Source organism: Aythya ferina, assembly GCF_964211825.1.
Source record: "Aythya ferina genome assembly, chromosome: 9".
Taxonomy (NCBI): Eukaryota; Metazoa; Chordata; class Aves; order Anseriformes; family Anatidae; genus Aythya; species Aythya ferina.
Genome location: NC_140305.1, coordinates 13552409 through 13571888, shown reverse-complemented (window position 1 = coordinate 13571888; position 19480 = coordinate 13552409). Strand labels below are relative to the sequence as shown.

At 47.9% G+C, this 19480-nt stretch overlaps 1 protein-coding gene across 4 annotated transcripts; it reads left to right on the top strand.

Moving 5' to 3' along the window:
* The first annotated feature begins 590 nt into the window (after nt 1-590).
* Nucleotides 591-19280, top strand: ATG4B (autophagy related 4B cysteine peptidase). Of its 4 annotated transcripts, XM_084529687.1 has the most exons (14): nt 591-663; nt 3338-3436; nt 3956-4027; nt 6728-6826; nt 7696-7797; nt 8571-8643; nt 9500-9579; nt 12758-12954; nt 13962-14040; nt 14766-14911; nt 15224-15280; nt 15583-15676; nt 16171-16206; nt 17453-19280. In XM_084529687.1, exons 1-14 carry the CDS (start codon nt 654-656, stop codon nt 17524-17526), a joined length of 1218 nt encoding a protein of 405 aa, XP_084385813.1. In that variant the 5' UTR covers nt 591-653; the 3' UTR covers nt 17527-19280. The 4 variants fall into 4 exon arrangements, with proteins under 4 accessions (XP_084385813.1, XP_084385814.1, XP_084385815.1 ...); XM_084529688.1 differs by lacking the exon at nt 16171-16206; XM_084529689.1 differs by lacking the exons at nt 12758-12954; nt 13962-14040.
* Nucleotides 19281-19480: the final 200 nt, after the last annotated feature.

Below are 19480 nucleotides of genomic sequence, written 5' to 3'. Positions count from 1 at the left end.
GCCCTGGGCAGCGGGGCTCCGTACGGCGCCGCCGGCAGCCGCGCCAGCATGGCGGCCGCCGTGTGGCCGCCGCCATCTTGGCCGAGGGATGCCGTACGGAGCGGCGGATGAGGGAGGTGTAGGGGGGCCCGGCGCCGCTCGCTTGCCTCATCGGTGCTACCGGGCGGCGACTCCCGAGGGACGGGCTCGGGATGTGGAGGCTGAGCGGGTCGGGAGAGGGGGGCTGCCGTCCTGAGGGCGGAGCTCGGCGGGTGCCGTACAACAAGATGGACGCGCCCATGTCACGGGGATCCTCCGGGCGCGCTCGTGGCAGGCAGCTCCCTCAGGCACCGCGCAGCACCAGCGGAACACCCGGGTAGCGCCACACAACGCCTCGCCCCCCGGTTTCTCCGCGAGCCCGGCCTCCCTCTGCTCCATCTCCTCCCCCCGCTCCTCAGCACCCTTCCGTACGACAAAATGGCGGCCCCCACCGCAGGGAGGAAGCGCTTGCGGCGCAGCCAAACCTTCCCCCCTCGCAGCGTCAACCAACCGGCGCGCGGGCCGGCGGCGAGCGGCGCTGCGATTGGCCGCGCGGCGGCAGCGGGTTCGGCTGCGCCGGGGCGGATGCGTCGGCGGGGCCGGCAGCGGGCGCAGCCCTCGGCGGGGCCGCCGCCATGGACGCAGGTGGGTGCGCGCGGCCCGGCCCGGCCCCCTCAGCGGGACCGCGGCTCCCTCAGGCGGGGAGGGCCCGGGGGGACCCCCTGGGGCTGCCGGAGCCCCCTCAGAGCCCCTCGGTGAATCCGGGGAGCTGCCCTGGGCGGGGGGGCAGGGCCCCCTCTCACCCCTCTGCCCTGCGGGGGGGGCCGCGCTGAGGCGCTTGGTGCCGGGGGGGCACCGAGGCGGGGGGAGTTTGGGGAGAGATCGGCGAAAATTGGCGTCTGGGAGGGCTGGGAGGGCGTTGCTGCCGTGGCCGGGTCCTTCACGCCAAGCAGGGGCAAACGCTTGAGGTTTCCTCCCCGTGAAGGTGAAATCCGATCGAGTCGTGCCCTGTCGGGTGCTGGCAATGTTGAATTCAGCACAAAACAATCGCAGCACAGGCGCCTGGCCGCGTGTGGCAGGTACACAGCGGGACCTGCAGGGCCTGGTGCCAGGCGTGCGGCTGTGGGGCAGAGTTTGGGGCTCTCCTCCTCAGCCTGCGGGGTCCTGGCACCGCTGTCTGTGGGCCCTGAACGTGTGTGGCGGCCCCGCAGGCAGCCCGGGAGCCGTTTGCTGGCCCCTTCCCCCCGTAGCTGTGGTGGAAGGAGAGAGCCCAGCAGGTCCTTGAGCAGCTGCCGGCTGCAGATCGCGTGGTTGTGAAGGACCTGGTGGAGCTGCAGAGGTTGTGGTGTTTGGGGACGTGAGGAAGTGTTACTGGGAAGGAAAAGGAGGATGGTGGGTAGCCTGACAGTTTCTGTAGCATCCTTGTATCAGTCATTCAAGCTACTTGAGGCTCTTTTCACAGAATCACAGAATTTCTAGCTTGGAAGAGACCTCAAGATCTTCGAGTCTGACCTCTGACCTAACGCTAACAGTCCCCACTAAACCATATCCCTAAGCTCTACATCTAAACGTCTTTTAAAGACATTTTTGACAGAGACAGATTCACAGTAGGTTTGTGAACTGACAAAATAGAGCACAAAACATTCCTTTGAGCTTTAAAACCTGAGAACTTCTGTTTTTAAGTTGACCGGTGATACATTTATTGTTTTTAATACCAACTACAAGCTGCTTTTGAGCTGCCAGGATAAACGGTACTGTCTCATCCCGAAGGAGATCTTGTGCTGATGTCTTGCTTCTTCAATTCCTCTGCTGTTTGGAATTGGACTTGCAGATCCAAGAGCCCAGAGGCAGGAGACTGACGAGGGGCCTTCAGGAACCAGAAAGTCTCGTGTAGCTTGTTTGCCCCAGCATAGGTAGAGCATCCTAGGTGCCTGCAAAGAGGAGGAGCAAGCAGAGCGTCGTGGTGACTTTCTGGAGGTACCACTTACCGAATGCAAATCGGCCAGGTTGTTATTTGCTGCTGCTCCAGATGATGATTTCTGGAAGGCTGAGAGAGGAATGATGGAAAGAGAAACTCATCTTCTGTATGCATCTTCTGCTTAGGAGCTTGGTGGCATCTGGTGCGAGGGCAGCAGGTGGACCTGAGGGGATGCCAGCAGCGAGGTGTGTGCTGCAGAGGGTGCTGGGTTTTGTAGAAGATGGGGCTGAGAGGAACTTGTGGTTGTGTCGTCTCTCACCCTGTTTTAAACTTTGGTCAGATCATCGCAGGTTTTCTTGCATTTGGTGTTAGAGATGCTTTCAACAGCTGCTTTAACAGAACAGCCTAGCTTAGCTCTGCTTTGAATTTAACACGCCGCTCATTTAAGAAACGACTCTTACAAAACGAGATGCAATTATTAACCTGCAAAATGTTTTAAAACCAGCCTCCCCCCACACTTGCCCATTCACCCCTTTAAAGTCCCTTATTTCCAAATACAAACCTTGTGGAGCCTGGCACATCCAACCCTCCCTCTTCCCTCTCCGTTTCTTGTATCTTTTGCACAAAGGCTCAAACTGCTCTGATCCCAGGGCGTTGCAGAGCTGCTTTGTAGTGGAGCCATCAGTGCTGGGATGAGAAGAGGCAGGTATTTAGGCACTGAAGGCAGCAGGTGAACCAGGCACAAGGTGCACCTGCCACCTGTGAGCTCGGATGCCTTTGCACAGCTCTGTGTTCCTCAGCTTTCAGCGTGACACCCGTAAAGGCAGCGCTCTGCCTTCTCAAGCTGCGGGCTGGTTTCGCTACAAGCGATGACTTGTGCTCAGTTCCCGGCCTCAGAGGAGGGACTGGCTCCAGGAGCGAGGTTTGGCTGTCATTTCACTGCAATCCACGCTTTGCAAGCTACGCCACAAAAGCAGTGCTCTCTGGAAGAAGCTCCTCAATCGCCTCGTTCCTTGGCAAAGAGGGGCCTCAGCGTCGTGTTAGCGAGCGTGGCGATACCTGTGCTGGGAAGCGGCTGCTGGCTGAAGTCCTCGACGTTTTCTCGACCCGCTCAGTTGCCTGGGAGGCACTCGGAGCCAAGCTAACCTGGAGGTTCCTCTGCTTTTCTGTTAGTGGAGCAGCCAGGCGAGAGCTGTGGGTGCGTTGGCTCCCTGTGCCTGCCAGAATGTTTGGCTGTAGTGTTGGAAGTGAAATGTTTCTTGCCAGCTAGAGTCAGGCTTGTAGGTCCTGTAGGTTACAGGGTCACAGCAGCTCTGGTTCTGGTGTACGGCTTTGGTACGATTTTTTTAAATATCAAGGAAAAAAACAATCATACTTTTTTTTTTTTCCTTTCTGTTCCAGCTACCCTTACCTATGACACTCTCAGGTTTGAATATGAAGACTTCCCTGAGACCAAAGAGCCTGTGTGGATCCTAGGCCGCAAATACAGCGTTTTCACAGGTACTGGGCGTGCACGCTGCAACTCGTTGTGATGCTCTGCAGGGCTCTGGTAGTGTTGCTCGTTGTTTTGGGAGCAGCGAGGTGACTGTAGAACTCATACATGCACAGCAGAGTCTGTTTGCTGTCAGAGCATGCGGACTGTAACCACTGTGCTGCCTCCTGTTTGGCCATCTCTGCAGACTCCAGAGTGTTTTTGTGCAGAAAGTTGCCACTTCCCAGCTATTGGGACCTCTATGAGGCCAGGATGATTGAGGCAAGTGGATAGCTTGGGAGAAAGGCAAGAAAATGGCTTAATGCTTCATAGTTTACCTCTGACCATGGTGTTTGGGGTTGGTTGTAGCTTTTTTTAGAGGAAAAGGTTTCTTCTGCCCAGCAGTGCTTTCCTGTTCCTCATCCAGATGTTGCCTGTCAGGGCCAACAGACTGGGTGAGGAGCAGAAGGCTGGGCAGGAGGTGGGTTTAGGCGAGTTTGGTGCTCTCTGTGTGTGTGCGCGCCTTTCAATCTTGAAAAACCTTTCAGAGAAAGAAGAGATCCTGTTGGATGTGACCTCTCGGCTTTGGTTCACCTACAGAAAGAACTTCCCTGCCATCGGTAAGTCTGAGCGAGTCCTGGAGGCGACGCTGTCCCGCCCGTAACAGCCTGACCCACCGGGAGACTTAATTGGGGTTAGAGTGCTCTCCTGGGGGACGTGAGCATGGATCAGGCTGTGGAGGCACAGAGCACGCAGCTGATCTCAGGAAAGCTGGTTCCAAGAAGACATTTAAAAAACAGATTTTACTTCACTGCTGCAAAAGCTCTGTCAGAAAACGATGGTTGTGTTCTGTGACTTCTCCTTAGCTGTTGGGAATTAGGGATCTGTCGGCCTTACCCGTGAAAGGCAGAAGGTTGGCCTTGTGGAGGACACTAGCCTGAGACTCGGGGCGTGTGTCAGTAGGCCTGTGCATGTCACAGTTCTGCTGCTCTTTCCACCCATGCTACATTGTTAAGAAAGCTTCCCTTTCTTTCTGGGATTATCACAGAGGAGATATGTTAAGGATTGTGAGGTGATGAGATGTCGATGGGGAAGGCATAATAGACACCGTGGATAACAATGAGAAGAACCAAATGTTGGTTTGTTTCCATCTTTTAGATGCATGTACAGTTTCCTAGTCTCGTTGTTTGTTGTGAGTTGTTTGTTGGTGTTTTTTTTTTTTTTTTTTTTTTGTTTTGTTTTGTTTTGTTTTGTTTTTTTATCCCTTCTTAAAGGGGAAAGCCAGACGAATTTCTTCGTGATCTCCCCCAAAACTTTAGCAATTATCTTTTCGTCCTGTCCCTTAGGGTTCTTAACTGTGATGTAAGTCTTGAAAGCTTGCTGTTTGCTTGGACTGGGTTTTTGATGTGTTCTGAGGATTTTTTTTTTCCACTGGAAGTGTAAGGAGAAAATAATTCACTTTCTGAGTGTTGACTATTTGAATTTGTTTCTGTCTGCAAACTACCTCATGTAATGAATGTGACCCTTGAATCAAAGAGCATTGGACGGATAGCCTACAGCACTGAAAGCATTGATATCTTTGTTTTATTTTATTGTGTAGAATGACATCAGTTGTATTCTTAGTATGCAGATACCTCAAAGTCTTCCCTGTCTCAGTTGCTCCAGGCAGCACGTTCGTTCTGTAAGCCTATTTCAGAATTCAGAAAAGTCTGTGTGAAGTGGTAAGACATAGGTGGTGTTAAAAACAGAAGTGGGTTCAGAAGATGATCAATAACCTGGTGCTTTTTTTGTGGTTGTTGACAGCGCAGGAAAATCATTGAAGGCTTCTGGCATTACCGAAATAGTCATCAGTTCCTCTGCTGCAGGACTGGGCTTTGGGGTGGCTTCTGACAGTAATCCAGGATTCAGGGAAGAATCTTTACTGCCATCAATTTTGCAGAATGACTTAATTTAATTCAGAAAGGCTTTCTGATAAATAATCCGGTTATCTCTACCTAATGAAAGCTCCTAACAGTCCCCACAAGCGTAAACGTCAATTTCCTTATGAGTATGGGAGTCGGAAATGCACTTTGTTTAATTGATAGGGCAGACTTTTTCCTTATCTGATACGAGGACTCCTGTTCCTCCTGGGTAGGAGGGATAATGATAATCTTAAAAACGATACGAGAATGAGTGTGGGAGGCGTATTTAGGAACCTCACAACATGCCTAATTTTTTGTACTGCGTGCTAATTAGGTCCTACAGGAGTCTAAGATGAAATATAATTTAATGATGGCCTTGGACTTGAAGTGGATTAAAGAGAGAAAAGGTAGAGACAAGAGACAGAAATTATCAACTTCCTGTATCTGCCCTAGACCGTCGAGTTTTTGTTTGCTTTTTAGTGCTTGAAGTGGATTTGCACACGGGAACTGCAGTAACTCTGTGAGCATTTCCCAGTGAACTTGAAGCCAGGCTTCTTGGTTGCTGTTCCTTAAGATACTCAGCAGACCCATCTTTCAAGAGAGGAAAGCAGCAATACAAAAAAACTCCCAGCTGTGTGAAGGCGCAGCTGACTGCGTACTTGTAGGACAGCTCACTGGCTGTGGTCATGCTAAACATTTTTATCTGTGAAGCTCGTAATAACAGCTGAAGCTTCAGAGGAGAAGTGGCAGCTTCCTTTTGAAGTTGTGTCAGGGAGGTGCTTCCAGCCTTAGGGTCTTTGTCTCGGTTTTCCCATTGCAAGCTGATATCCAGCTTATTCTCCTATATTATGTAGGATATGGATTTTCTCACTGTTGCTGGAGTTTGTTTTTTTTTGTTTGTTTTTTTGGACCTAACTCCACGTTGTTCACTTTGGAATCTCATACAGTCATCGGCTGCTTGTGATGTGGGAATGCCTTGTGACTGATTCATTTTGCATAATGAGCTGCCTTCTCAAAATGAGCATTACAGCAGCAAGTGGTCTGTAACAAGATGTTTCTCTGCTTAGTAACTTCTCTGAATTAGGTTGGGAATCTGCAAGTATGCCCAAGAACTGCTATATTCATGAGAAATTCAGCTGCCTTTCTAGCTGAGTTGCTTGGATCTCCTTTTGATTTTTTCCCCTGTTACTGAAGGTTAAAGATTTTAGTTCTTTTTTATGGGATGCCATTAGGCTAGTCACTAAGAACTGAGTTTTTATTTCTCGGCCTTGGGTGTGTGAGCTAGCACAGTCCTTATTCCCTACCTGATTGTTTGGATAAACCTGCTGCCCATGCAGGCTTACAGCACTTTCCTTTTTATCTCCCACTTGGCAGTGTTGTTCCATTCATTACATATTTGCTTTCTGTCTTTGTTTACAGGAGGAACTGGTCCCACATCTGATACTGGTTGGGGCTGTATGTTGCGGTGTGGCCAGATGATCTTTGCTCAGGCTTTGGTCTGCAGGCATTTGGGAAGAGGTAAACCAGAGCACTGCCCATACTGACATCCACATGCTCCCACAAGCACAGTACTTGTCAGGACAGCAGCTGGGAATTGCTGAGGGCTCCATAACTTTTCCTTGAATTTTCTTAAGTTCTGGGCTGTTGATTGAAAAGTCTGCTGGAAACTCTCCAGCAGGTTTCCTTCTGCAGCTGTCTGTGACTCCACATAGATGAATGTGGTTGTTAAACCTTAAAACAAAGGAGAGCCCTGTCATGTGCTAGCTAAGCCCATGGACACCAAGCAAGTACCAGGGTTTTCTTGATTTTTTTTATATACCTGAAGTTTAAAAAGTCCTACTCAAAACAACAGGGTGACTGACTTGTTTATAGTTCAATTTTTAACTTGTAGAGAAGTCCTCTCTTTCTGTCGTTTCTGTAGTTTCTCCTGTCCCTGAATACTTCTCTCTTTGCATTGGATCCATATGTGGTCTGTAAGCAACTGTATGGGAGTTACATGTATTGTTGCAGTTGTTGATGGCCTTTGAATTTGGGAGATGATTTTTTTTAATGAGATCACCTGGTTTTCCTCAGGATGCCTCGAGAAATTGGTATCCTATGGCCCATCTGTGGGATAGAGTTAGGATAGAGTTAGTGGGATAGAGTTTCTTAGTTCATGTTTTCTGTTTTACCATGGGTGATATTCTTTTGTTTCAGCTGTGGAAATGCTTGCCTTTCTGTTAAAATTGATTCTTCAGTGTTGGGGGTGCCCCAGATGCTCAGTAATAAGATAGTGACATGAAAATCTGATCAGTAGTCGAGGCACAGGAAAGACAGCTTGTAGCTTGCAGTGTCTGGTTGCTAATAAACATCACGTTTTGTTTCACATGTCTTCTTCTGTGTCTTAGACTGGAGGTGGATAAAAGGGAAGAGGCAGATGGATAATTACTTCAACGTTCTTAATGCCTTCATTGACAAAAAAGACAGCTACTACTCCATTCACCAGATAGGTAAGAGTGCCAGAAAGCAGGGGGGAATGTTCTGTCTGGATTTCCCAAGGGCGTAGAACATCACTCCATGTTTGTTTTAGTACCTTAGGTGAAAAACCTAGCAGGTTATGTTCTGACATGCTGTTTTTCTCGCATGATCTGAAGCTACTACACTTTATTGTGGATTATGATGGATTTTTCTCTTGACTCCGTAAAGTCCTTCATGTTTGGCTTTAGGTTATATTTGGCACCACTTTCTGCGTCCTGCTTAGCCAAAGTGAGAGGAAAGCATGTGGTTGCTGTTCTCACCAAGACCTTGTAACGGGAGAAGATTGCTGCATGAACAAATTTCAGCAGTAGCAAGTAAACTAAGGAAGGATCTCACTTTAATTGAAACTTCCTTCACAACAACAACAAAAAAAAGACTGCCTGTTCCAGTTTTTGCTTATAGGGTCTTAATGCTCCTATAGCTTCAGTGAGTGGAACTTCAGGTTACGGGGGTGTTCCCGATAATCAAACAAGAAATAGCCTTTTTCTGAGGTTACATTGTCTTTTGGATCTCTGTATCATGTTTCTGAGAAAGGGTTTGCTTTACAATCCTTGAGGATGTACTTTTTTCTTCCATTAACATTGTGATTCTACCCTTTTGTGGGGTTTCTGATGACTCAGAAATGTTTCCAAGTTAAATTTTTTTACTGTTGAATATAAATCCTGGTTAGGAAGGGGCATGGTGTAGGTGAAATTATATGCTAAATTCTAATTCTTTTTTTTTTTTTTTTTTTCTTGTGATGCAGCCCAGATGGGAGTTGGAGAGGGGAAATCCATAGGTCAATGGTATGGACCAAACACAGTCGCACAAGTGCTCAAGTAAGTGCTGGGTTTTCCCTTTATTATTTTCCAACCAAGAGGTGGGTTTGTAGTACCTCCAGCCTTACACACATAAGTAACATGTTTGCTGCTAGAACTGAGTGCAATACTCTTTGCAGCGGACCAGAAGCAGGTGGCAGAGTAGGTGATGATTGATGTCATTTGGATCTCTGCTGGCATGAGTTGCTTCTCCATGACATCAGTGTTGTCATTGTCCAAAAGCTGCCGATAGGCCATCAAGTCACTCATGCATTAGCAGAGGAAAGCACAGGTATTTGCTGCCTGGGTTCTGCGGTGACGAACGGAGGTTCTGGGCTGTCTTTAACTGGGACATGCTGTATTTTCAGAAATATTTTTTCAGAAATATTCTTTCTGTTGCCATTCTTTCCATATTTTTTTTGATTGGTCGAGCTGGGAGCCCTGTGGAATAGGCTGGGATTGCCTGAGAAGGAACTTTCCCAGGTTAGACCATCTGCCCGTTTAGCCTAGTATCTGCTGTAGGTGATGGGAAGATATTTAGGGAAAGTCAGGGTGACTTTTATTTTTAAATTAGCATATAAGGAGGACATTAAGTAACTCTCATTTTCTGTACCAGCAGTTACAGAATTTGAGGTGGAGATTGTATTTAGCACAAATTCCCAGTTTTGGTCCCATTTGTAATCCATTTGTTCTTCTGGTCATAATAATCTGTGGCAATGAATTTTACAACTGTAATAAGTGTTTAAAAAAAACGTAAAGTGTAATTGGTGAAAACCAATCTCTCCTAGTCCAATTTCTCTTCTTTGATACAACATTATCTTTGTCTTATAGTTGTAACTAATCCTTCCTTGCATTTTTTTCCCCCCCGCCTCTATAGAAAACTTGCCACTTTTGATACATGGAGTTCACTGGCAGTACACATAGCCATGGACAACACTGTAGTAATGGAAGAAATCAGTAAGTATCACGTGCAGGTGGAATGAGATGTATCCCTCAGCAGTGAGAAGTCAGAAAAGAACTGGAAAGCATGCAGTTTTGCAACATTGCAAACATGCAGTAAATGTTCTGTCTTAAAGCTGTGGCTGAGTGTGCTAAACTCAGATGAGAATTGCTGTTGTAGGGCAAGGAAGCCCCCTTACGTGATTTTTACTTTGATAAAGGCTCTAACTTGGCAGTGTGGCCTCTGGATCTGGAAAGAAGGACCTGCTGGCCTTCAGGCAATAGGTGGGAGCTGCTGGGAAGGTAGTGCCAAACCTGTTTATGACCACAGGTAGCACGCAGTAAATGGCTGCTGCTTCTCCCATCTAACGGTGTAGGAATGTCTCTGCTGTCAGGCAGAGTGAGATAACCAGAACAGATCTCTGACCAGGAAAAGGAACAAAACTGGGGGGGGGTGAATTAAGAAGGGGCTCCAACTCTGGAGATATCTTTTAAGGAGTTCTCCATGATTGTGCTTTGTTGTTTTTGTTGGTGGTTTGTATTTTCCCTTTTTTTTTTTTCTGCATCTTGGCAGTTGGATGGCTCTGGAGGCTGAGCAGCTGTGCAACACATTCATCCCTAGCATGCTTGCTCGTGCCCCAGTAACCAAAGCAGATGGTGGCATGGCTGGCTGCTGCCATCCTGCATGGTCCTGGCTGAACTACCCTTCCCCTCTCTCGCTCTAGACTTGTGAGGTGGTTTGCTTATGCAGCACAAAACCATTCAATGTTTTCTGCCAGGGTAGTGTTCTGAAACAGCACATAAAGTCCAGTGAGTACTGGAGCTGGTGCAAAGTTACAGTTGAGATGGTGGCAGCTGTCAGTTAGATTGGCTTTTGGTTGCATTGGAGCAAAAATCAATTAACAGATGAGGACAGTTTGTTCCTGCAGTGAAGGACAGTCATTTTACAGAGTCAGATCTCTTAACAGGTAGCGTCAGTTGAGAGGCCAAGAAAATGTAGGATTTGATTGAGAAGCGCCTGTCTAGTCCTGTGAAGGTGTATGCTCGTGCTCTTGGCTTAAACAAAGGTCAGCATGAAGACAGGAATTGGATTAATCTTTCCCCTTTAGCCTGAAAAATATCCCCTCTAGAACTGAGGCGTGCTGGCTGCAGGGCTTGAGTATGTTGCAGCTCCTGTCTGCGTGGCTTGTGTTAAACACTGACACTGCTTCAAGTAACGTGTCCATACAGCTTGTAACACGTAGGGTGGTGTCTGTCTGTCTTCCTTAGCTGTGAATCATCACGTGCCTACCACTCAGGACTTGAAAGCCCCTGTATGAGCGGGTCTGATTTGTTATTGATCTGTAGGTACGTGTTGTATATCGTGTACCTCAGACACCTGTCAGTAGTGAAACGTTCAGAAATGAACACGGCTTCATACAGCTGGTAAATTCATTCACTAATGCCATTCAGCCCATGGTGGATAGAAAACAAACTTCTGCTGCAGCAGTTGAGTACCTCCACCAGAGCCTTCTGAGCCAGCCCGTAGTGTCGGAAAGGTGCTCTCAGGTGGGAGCTGGAGGATTGCGTGCATCAGAAGGATGGTTAGAAACAGAGCTAAGCCAGTGACCGACAGCAGCAGTAGCAGGAAAGGTGTTATGTCAGATCTGCTGGAATATGTTTGCAGTAAAGGGTTTGAATCCTGCTGGGAAGCTTTAGGTAGGGACCACAGTGCCAAAGAAGCAGGGTGACTTTAGTCTCTGCTGGGCTCCCTACCACTTAAACTGGGGTTGAGTACGTCTGTAACACAGCATAGGACTGCCAGTTGCTCTGCCTGATGAAGAAACCCATAGTGACAGCTGCAGGTATGCAGATCATCAGAACAGGCAGGCAACTGCAACAAAAAATAATGTTTTATCAAGGTAAGCAGTCCTGACATGCAGTGACTTCAATTTTTCAAGACCTCTGATAACTATAACATCCCTTGTGTGCGTAGGCACGTTATCTCATACACATTCTCCCTTCTGAAGGGGCGGTTCCAAATTTCAGTGCAACCGTTCTCTCTCCAATTGAGGCTTTAGCACAAAGTCCTACTTCTTCTAACCTCGGCCGTAACATTCTCCTTGTTCAGCTGCATTTGGAGCTTGTAGTAGTGAGCAGGCATCCTGCTGTAATTGCTGTGATGGAGGTGCTTGTTTACATCGCATCCTCCCTGCCAGACTGTCCTGGCATTCAGGTTAGGCCAAGAATAAATTAAATGAGCCTCTGGCATTCTGTCTAATTGCCCTGGATTCATGATTGAAATGTTGTGGGTTCCTTTGGTTTGGAGATTTTTCTTCACACACACATGTGCACGCCCAGCAAGTAATGAAATTACCCTGTGAGACAAGGAGGCTCGGAGATATTTCTGTACCAGAATTTACATAATCCAGTTTCATTCCAAACTGCCTGTGTGTTCATCAAACCTGTTGAATGAGGATGCATAATGTCCATGTCATGGGTATGCCCTGAGGAGTTGCCCCATTTCTTGCAGGCAAAGCTCATGCTAAAATTGCCGAGTTTAATATTCGCCCGTCTTGAGTCTCTAAACTAGCTTCTGAATGATCCCTGACAGAATTTGTAAAGGTTTTAGGGAACTTTAGGTAAATGACAATTATTTGAGATAGATACCACGTTCGTATCTCTGTATCTTGTTACAGTGCTGGTTACAGGTAAGGATTTCCTCTGTTAAGCCGTAATATTTTCCTCATTCAGTTCAGCTGGCCTCATATCCTCCATGTGCCCCTCTAGAGCTGAACACTCCAATTTGTTGTTTTTTTTTGTTTGTTTTGTTTTTTTGTCTACATGCTCTTGAATTCAGGGCTCTTGCCTAATATCCTAATCAGATCGTTCACCCTCATTGACCCAGGTTGTTGCTTAGCTGTTCACCTGCTGGAAGAATTTACATTTTAATGGCCCGCCAGATGGTAGCTGAGAGTACAGCATGCTTTGGCACAACTTCGATGTATACTTAGATGAAATACTGAGCCTGTCCAGAAACCCTGTGGGGAGCATATCACATGATCACAGTGGTGGGCCTTGTTGAACTTTTTTTTTTTTCCTTTTAGTGCTGTAGGCTTTCGGAAAACAGTGATTGTTGATAGCCGGAATAGAATTACTCAAGGTCTAGGAATGGAAGTTGTTTCTGATGCTTTCTGCTCATGTTCCCTTTCTGCAGGGCGGTTGTGCCAGTCCAACTTCGCATGTGCTGGAGCTGCAGCATGCCCTGCTGTGGAGTCAGATGTACTCTATAACGGGTACCCAGAGGAAGCAGGGGTTAGAGATAGGCTCTCACTGTGGAAACCATTGGTGCTGCTGATACCTCTCCGCCTTGGGCTCACAGAGATCAATGAAGCCTATATTGAAACACTAAAGGTAGGGGATCTGGAACTGAATTCTTGATATTCTGATGCTTCAAAACCCTGCTGCGAATTGAGTCACTTCTGAAATTTGGTTTTGGGGCAGAAACACTCAGAAGTAATTGTCCTTTTTTCCAGAGGAAAATGTATTTAGAAAAAATGTATTTAGAAAGCACCATTTTCAGAGGTCAGGATATGGGCTCTAGCAGCCTTTTGTCAGGAAAATGTTTAGTTTTATGTATTTTTTTGTTTTGTTTTGTTTTATTTCTAGTATCTTATTTTCCAACTTAATCTCGGTCCCTGTTTGTGTGTAGATGGTACCAACCTGCTGAAGTATTTGTTCAGCACAGCTGTATTGAGCTTTAATGAGTGTAGTGTTTGTAAACTCCCCATGGCTCTGATGGCAGAGCTTGTACTGCAGGCTGAGGGTAGAACCTGGCTGCCAGTCCCACTATGGAGCATGAGGAAGCTGCAGAATTTGGGGTGTGCAGAGTACACCCATAAGACAGGATGCACGTTGTCCTGCTGTGCTAATGCTAGGGATCTCTGAGCTGCACAGGTAAGAGCTCCACATGCAGGCTAGGGTTAGGTTATTTCCCCGTAACTCAGTAGATGGTTCCCGGATATTGCAGCTGGAAATTTGGGCTGTTTCCTGGGTGATGGTTCCCTCCTCAAAGCACTGTTTGACACGTCCAGGGGATTTCGCCTCTGACTGCAGCAGAGCCAGGACGTGCCCAGACAGAGTCCTGGAGTAGTGCTGCCTCTTCTGTTTGGTCCACCTGTGTGTTACTGTCAGCAGTTAAAGGTGTTTTTGAGCTGCTTTCGTGTTCCATGAAGGCTCTGTGTTGCAGCCTTCAGCCTTTCTGGTGGAGTTTCTCCCCAGTAATGGCTGTTCCTGCTGCTAGAGTTGCTGATTTCCAGTGTCACAGTCTCTTTCCCACTGTGTTTTTGGATGTTTGCCTTTGTTGCCACTTGCTTGTCTCACTGTCTGTCAGCTGTGTGTTTTCTGTATTGCTTTTCCAGCACTGCTTCATGATGCCTCAGTCCCTGGGAGTGATCGGAGGGAAACCAAACAGTGCTCACTACTTCATTGGTTATGTAGGTGAGTGCCCGCAGTAGTGCAAAGTCTTCCCAAGCATCTCCCCCCGGCTAACAATGTTTGGAGCAGTACAGCTCTCCTGCTTGGTCTGTGGTGCATGCTGCAGGGCTTTTTCCTGCTGGAAGTGTGGAAGGCTGCTGTGGGTTGAAACTCTTTGCGAGGATCTGAGTGATGTAGCTTTGAACGGGGGCCATAGTACAAGCCATGAACTTCCCGTGCATAACCTTAAATCTTAGCTGTAAAGAGGTGTGCAAAGTTCTTCCAAGGTTCAGAGCTGACCTTCCTTCAGGGACTTGGCTGTATATTTACCTGCCTTTTAGCTGTTCCCTTTCTGAAACCCTACAAACTGCTGTCCTTGTCCCTCTTCCTTTCCTCTGATACTCTGCCTGAGACCTCAGGCTGGTTGTGCTTTGGATTCCTGGGGCTGTCTTGAGCTTACCCAGGACCCTGGAAAGCATTAGCAGGAACAGTGCTCAAAAAGCGCGTGTGCCCAAGGTGCTGCTGTGGAGTGGGCACCGTGGTTCTGCTCACAGCCAGCTCTTTGCCTGGGTGAGAAGTGTTGGAGTGTCTGAAAGCGAGTTGTCCCCAGACCAATGGGTTCCTCCATGGGGTTTCAGTAGCTGGCTCCATCATTGCTCTCCCCCCTTTTCTTTCTCACCATTTGCTTCTCAGAAGAGCAGCTTCTGGCACCGTTCTTCCTGTTCATGTCTTCTTGCCTGTTCCTCCAGGTGAGGAACTCATTTACCTGGATCCCCACACTACGCAGCCTGCAGTGGAGCCCAACGACAGCGGCTGTCTCCCTGACGAAAGCTTCCACTGCCAGCACCCTCCCTGCAGAATGAGCATTGCTGAGCTCGACCCCTCCATTGCCGTGGTGCGTTCTTCCTGCTTGTTTTCCAGCCAGCTCTCCATCACCTGAAGCAGCACGTCCCTGTTTCACAGCTATCCCCTTTCCCCGGGGAACTGGTAAAGGCAGAGGTGGCAGGTTGGGTGCTCCTCACTTGGGTGCTGATTCTCCTATGGGGAGTACTCAGTTTAACAGAACTGTGTAAGCCACACCTTGAAGCAAGGCAGTTAGATTGTAACTGCTTACAGTCCTGCTCATGTTGCTTGGCATTAATATGAGGCCATAAGACTGAAAAGATCAGTCTACAATTATATAAAGATAATACTTCTTATTTTTCAGGGCTTTTTCTGCAACACGGAGGAGGACTTTAATGACTGGTGCCAGCAAATCAAAAAGGTTTGTGTCTGTATCACCGGGAAAAGAATATAGAGTACTGTTGTTTCTGAAATGCTGCACAGAGAGAGTTCTCTGCAGCACGATCCCACACTAAAGCATATGAAAATAACTTCTCCAGACACCAGGAGGAGCATAGCTCTGAAATTCTGCAGCTGATATTAGTCAAAGATTTGAAAAGTATTTTTTTCAGCTGCAAAGAAGTCCCAACAAACTGGTGCTTCCCCTTAAGTCTTCCCCTTGAAGACCCAGAGCACTGTGAGTGCAGCACTGTTGGTTCTCATGGCTCTGCTCTTGCTCCACAGCTGTCCCTGGTAAGAGGAGCGCTGCCCATGTTCGAACTGGTTGAGCGCCAGCCGTCGCACTTCTCCAACCCCGATGTTCTGAATCTCACGCCAGGTGAGGCCACGCAGGGAGGTAGAGCTAAGCATAGGTTTGTCCAGTTGGTGTTGGGGAATTTGTGTGGATTGCATACCGATTTCTTGTGTGTTCCTGTTCAGCTCGGAGCTTTTGGGTCAATTCATCTAGTTCTTTGGCTTTCAGCTAGCGGTTCACAGATCTCATGGTCATGTCTTAAGATGATTTTTCATGATGAGTCTGAATGGTGACTGGGGAAAAAAGCTAATAGGTTATTACAGCAATAAGAAATTGTGATTTCTAAAGAGATGCTCAGAAAAATCCTAAGGCTCCATGGAAAAGGTTGAAAACTGAGCTTCTGGGTATTAAAAAATGTCAAAGATGGGGGTGGTCAAACGTAGTTGCAGTTTAGGAGATTCCTTCCCTGTGCATGGGCTACTACCAACACTTAGTCCTGGTGATGCAGAAAGGAACGAGTGCTGGGCAGTATTTTGGCTGTCAGGCTCTGCTTCTGTTAACACACATTAACATTGCAGGAGATAAGGAGCTATTGGCAGCTTCTGCCAGGAGGAGTGAGTATTTGGGGACAAAGTTACCCTGTCACCAGGTGTTGGACTGCATCCTGTCGCCTGCATCCTGCACTCATTGCTTCCTTCCTGTCTGTCTCTTAGCACAAACTTTCAAGACCTTTTTTGTCTCACTGTCCTTGTCTGTAGGAACGCTTGATTGCCTTAAACTGGTGATCCTTGCCTGTATTAAATTGTCCTTAATTACTGCCTTTTTTACTCATAAAAGTGATATCCTAATGAGCTACTTGACTTCTTCCCCATGTTTTGAGCCTCTCTCGTTTGTTAGGCCATCCTTTCTCCTTCTGTCCTAGCCCTCAAAAGGATTAATATTCTCATGGAAGTCCAGTCCCTTGTCCTCATTTTTCCCAGCCAGTTGGGTTCTGTGGTTTGTTACTTGAGTGTACAGGGGCTGCTCCCTGAGGAGCATCTCTGGAAGCTGTGCTGCCGCCAGTCCCCCCAGTTTGCACTGGGAGCAGTGACACCAAGCATTTGCACACACTGCTGTGGGATTAAAGCCTTTCACAGAACACTCAGGGCAGTCTGCAGCCTTGTGACCACGCATTTCTCCTTGTTCCTGGCAGTCAGTCATTGCAGTTTAGCTTCTGGCTGACTGTTTTGCCAAGTTTAATGTGTGCTTTCTTGAAGCCTGAGTTACTGTAGGCTTCTCCTATATTCCCCAGCCTTTTCACTTGAATCTCCTCTCTGGTAAAGCCACTTCCCCTGTAGCTATGTGCTTCTTCTTCACCAGAGTTGGAAGGATGGACAGAAGGGAGCGAGTACACTGCCCTCCCTTGCAGACTGGACTATATAAATCACTTCTGGGAGGGCATGTCATGTAATTACCTCCCATGTCGTTGGATCAAAGACAACTGTAGTAAAATACAGGTTGCATGTTCTAATATTTCTAACAAAGAAATATTCCCTTATCACATATTTGGACCAGGAGTCTTTGCAGATGTTAGCCTAGGCCTCAGAAGTGCTTTTGTTTGAGCCTCTTGATGCCGAAGCCTGTCCTGCTAACAGACTGACTGCCCAGGCAGGTTGTACCAAACAGTCACAGCACAGAGCTGCACTGCACCGGGGCTGTGTCAGCATCTGTGAGAGCTGGCACACCTCGTGTGTGCCTTGTAATTCTCTCCTGAGCATGTGGGCTTGTGACACTCACCTTCTGCTGCCCTCTGGCTGCTGGTGTCTGCTGCTGAGCAGCGGGTGCATCCCACGGAGCCAGTGCTTTCTTTTTCTCTTGCAGACTCCTCTGACGCCGACAGATTGGAAAGGTTCTTTGACTCAGAAGATGAAGACTTCGAAATCTTATCCCTTTGAAAACAAATAGGAAACTGACTCTGCAAATTTGTGTTGTGTGGGGAGAAGGGGGGGGAGGGAAGCTCCTTGGAGAGCCTGGGGCTACCGGTTTTCATAGGTGCTTGCTGCCATCCCCGCCTCTTGTCCATCCATCCTGGCATTCTGTGCAGCCTCTGAGCGGAGCGTGCATTGTCTGCAGTGGGATGAAGAACCGAGTGGGTGTTGCAGCCTTACTGGCTGGAGTTGGGATTCCTCAGCAGAAAACACTTGCTGGAAGTGGATGCAGTGGTGCCTACGAGTTCAAAGCCTATCTGTTACATCAGCAGGTCAGCTGCCCTTCTGGGGGAGCCACGGGGGTTTTTAGTGCTAAGTCCTTACGCAGGGACTCCCCTCTGAAGCTTACGTAGAGCCAGCCGTCATTTAGCAGGTGATGTGTACAGTTAATTCCTCTAGCAGCTTCACTTCTCAGTGGCTGACTTGGACTGAGCTCACACTGCAAGCTACCAGCAGGCATCTCCCAGTGAGATAGCTGGGAAATCCCCAGAGTGCAGGTGGCTGGGTTTCCTACAGTTAAACTCCTGCCCATGCTTCGCAGTACACAGCACTTCTCACGGGTGCAGCACCCCTCTCCTACTCACGTCCTGTCAAAAGGAAGGTGGGGTGGCGCAGGGATGAGTGCTAATTCGACTGAAAGGCTGTCCAAGAAAGTGTGGAGCAGCCATGCTTCTGGGGAGGAATCAGCCTAAATAAGAGCAGAAAGAGGGGTAGAATAGAAAATGTGTGTTTTCTTGCTCAGTGAGTCATTAACGCGTACTTTTATACGTTGTGCTTCTATGGTGGATTGATCTCTACAGCAAGTATCTTCAAGTAAGTTGCTTTGAGCAGAGAACAGGATTACACAACCTTGGAGAAGGAGGGGGTGAGGCACAGCTGGGGAGAGGTGAAACAGGACAACTGAGATCTGCCAGCCTGCTAGTGCCTGTGTCCCCGTGTGCTGGCACAGCATCTAGTGAACAATCTTGTTGGTACCAAAAACGTGAGCTATAAAATTCCCTGAGGTGTCCCCTGAGCAGTTCCTCCTGTTACACATTCCCTTTCCGAATCCCAAAAGGTTCCTGGTGGTTGAGCAGGCCTCCTAGCCGCGCTGTTACCTTTCCATTCGATCTTCTGCAAATTCCCTTCCCTGCAGAGTATGCACAGAGCTACTGTAGGAGCTAAACTGTAGAAACTCATTTCAAGTAGTCATCCCCAAGAGGTCAGCAAAGACAGAACGTCTCGAGAAGGTCCAACACAACTAGACTGGAAATTGTGGCTGCTTTTAAGATAACAGCTCTGCCTGTGGCTGTTATCTGCACAAACAGTCTTCAGAGAAAGGTAAACTGGGAGGAGAGCTGTCATGATGCAAACTGCAACAGCAGTTGCTGAGGTTCCCTTAGTGCATGCTGCAGCCTGTGGATCTGTTTACAAGGTTTTGTACATATAGGATGGGAACCTGTCAGTTGATGCTTTTGTGCCCCAGGGTGGTGACAACAGGCTAGAAATGACTCATTTCCTCCGTGACTGACCTACTGATGCTCCAGCTGTCCCTACGCTACCCAAAAGCAGAGGTTTGAACTGGGAACCACGATGCTTCTGTCACTAAATTATTATTTGCTGCTTTCTGCCTGCTTCTCCTCTTCTCTCCTGTAGTTAGGGGAAGAGGCAGCAGAGGAAGTGGGGCTGTGCTCCATTCATCTGCTTTCAATTTGTATCTGAATAAACAAATCTAAAACCTTTGCCTTTCTTAATGTTCTTGCACGTGAAGTGCTGGGGGTGGGTGGTATTGAGTAACCCTGCAGTGGAGCTGGGAGCACTCTTGAAGCCCTGCCAGCGTACAGTTTTTACCCTTTTAGGGCAATGGAGGCAGGCTGGAGCAAAAGCTGAGCTATGTGCAACTGTGACTTTTATCTTTTTTTTGATGTATCTGACAGAACAA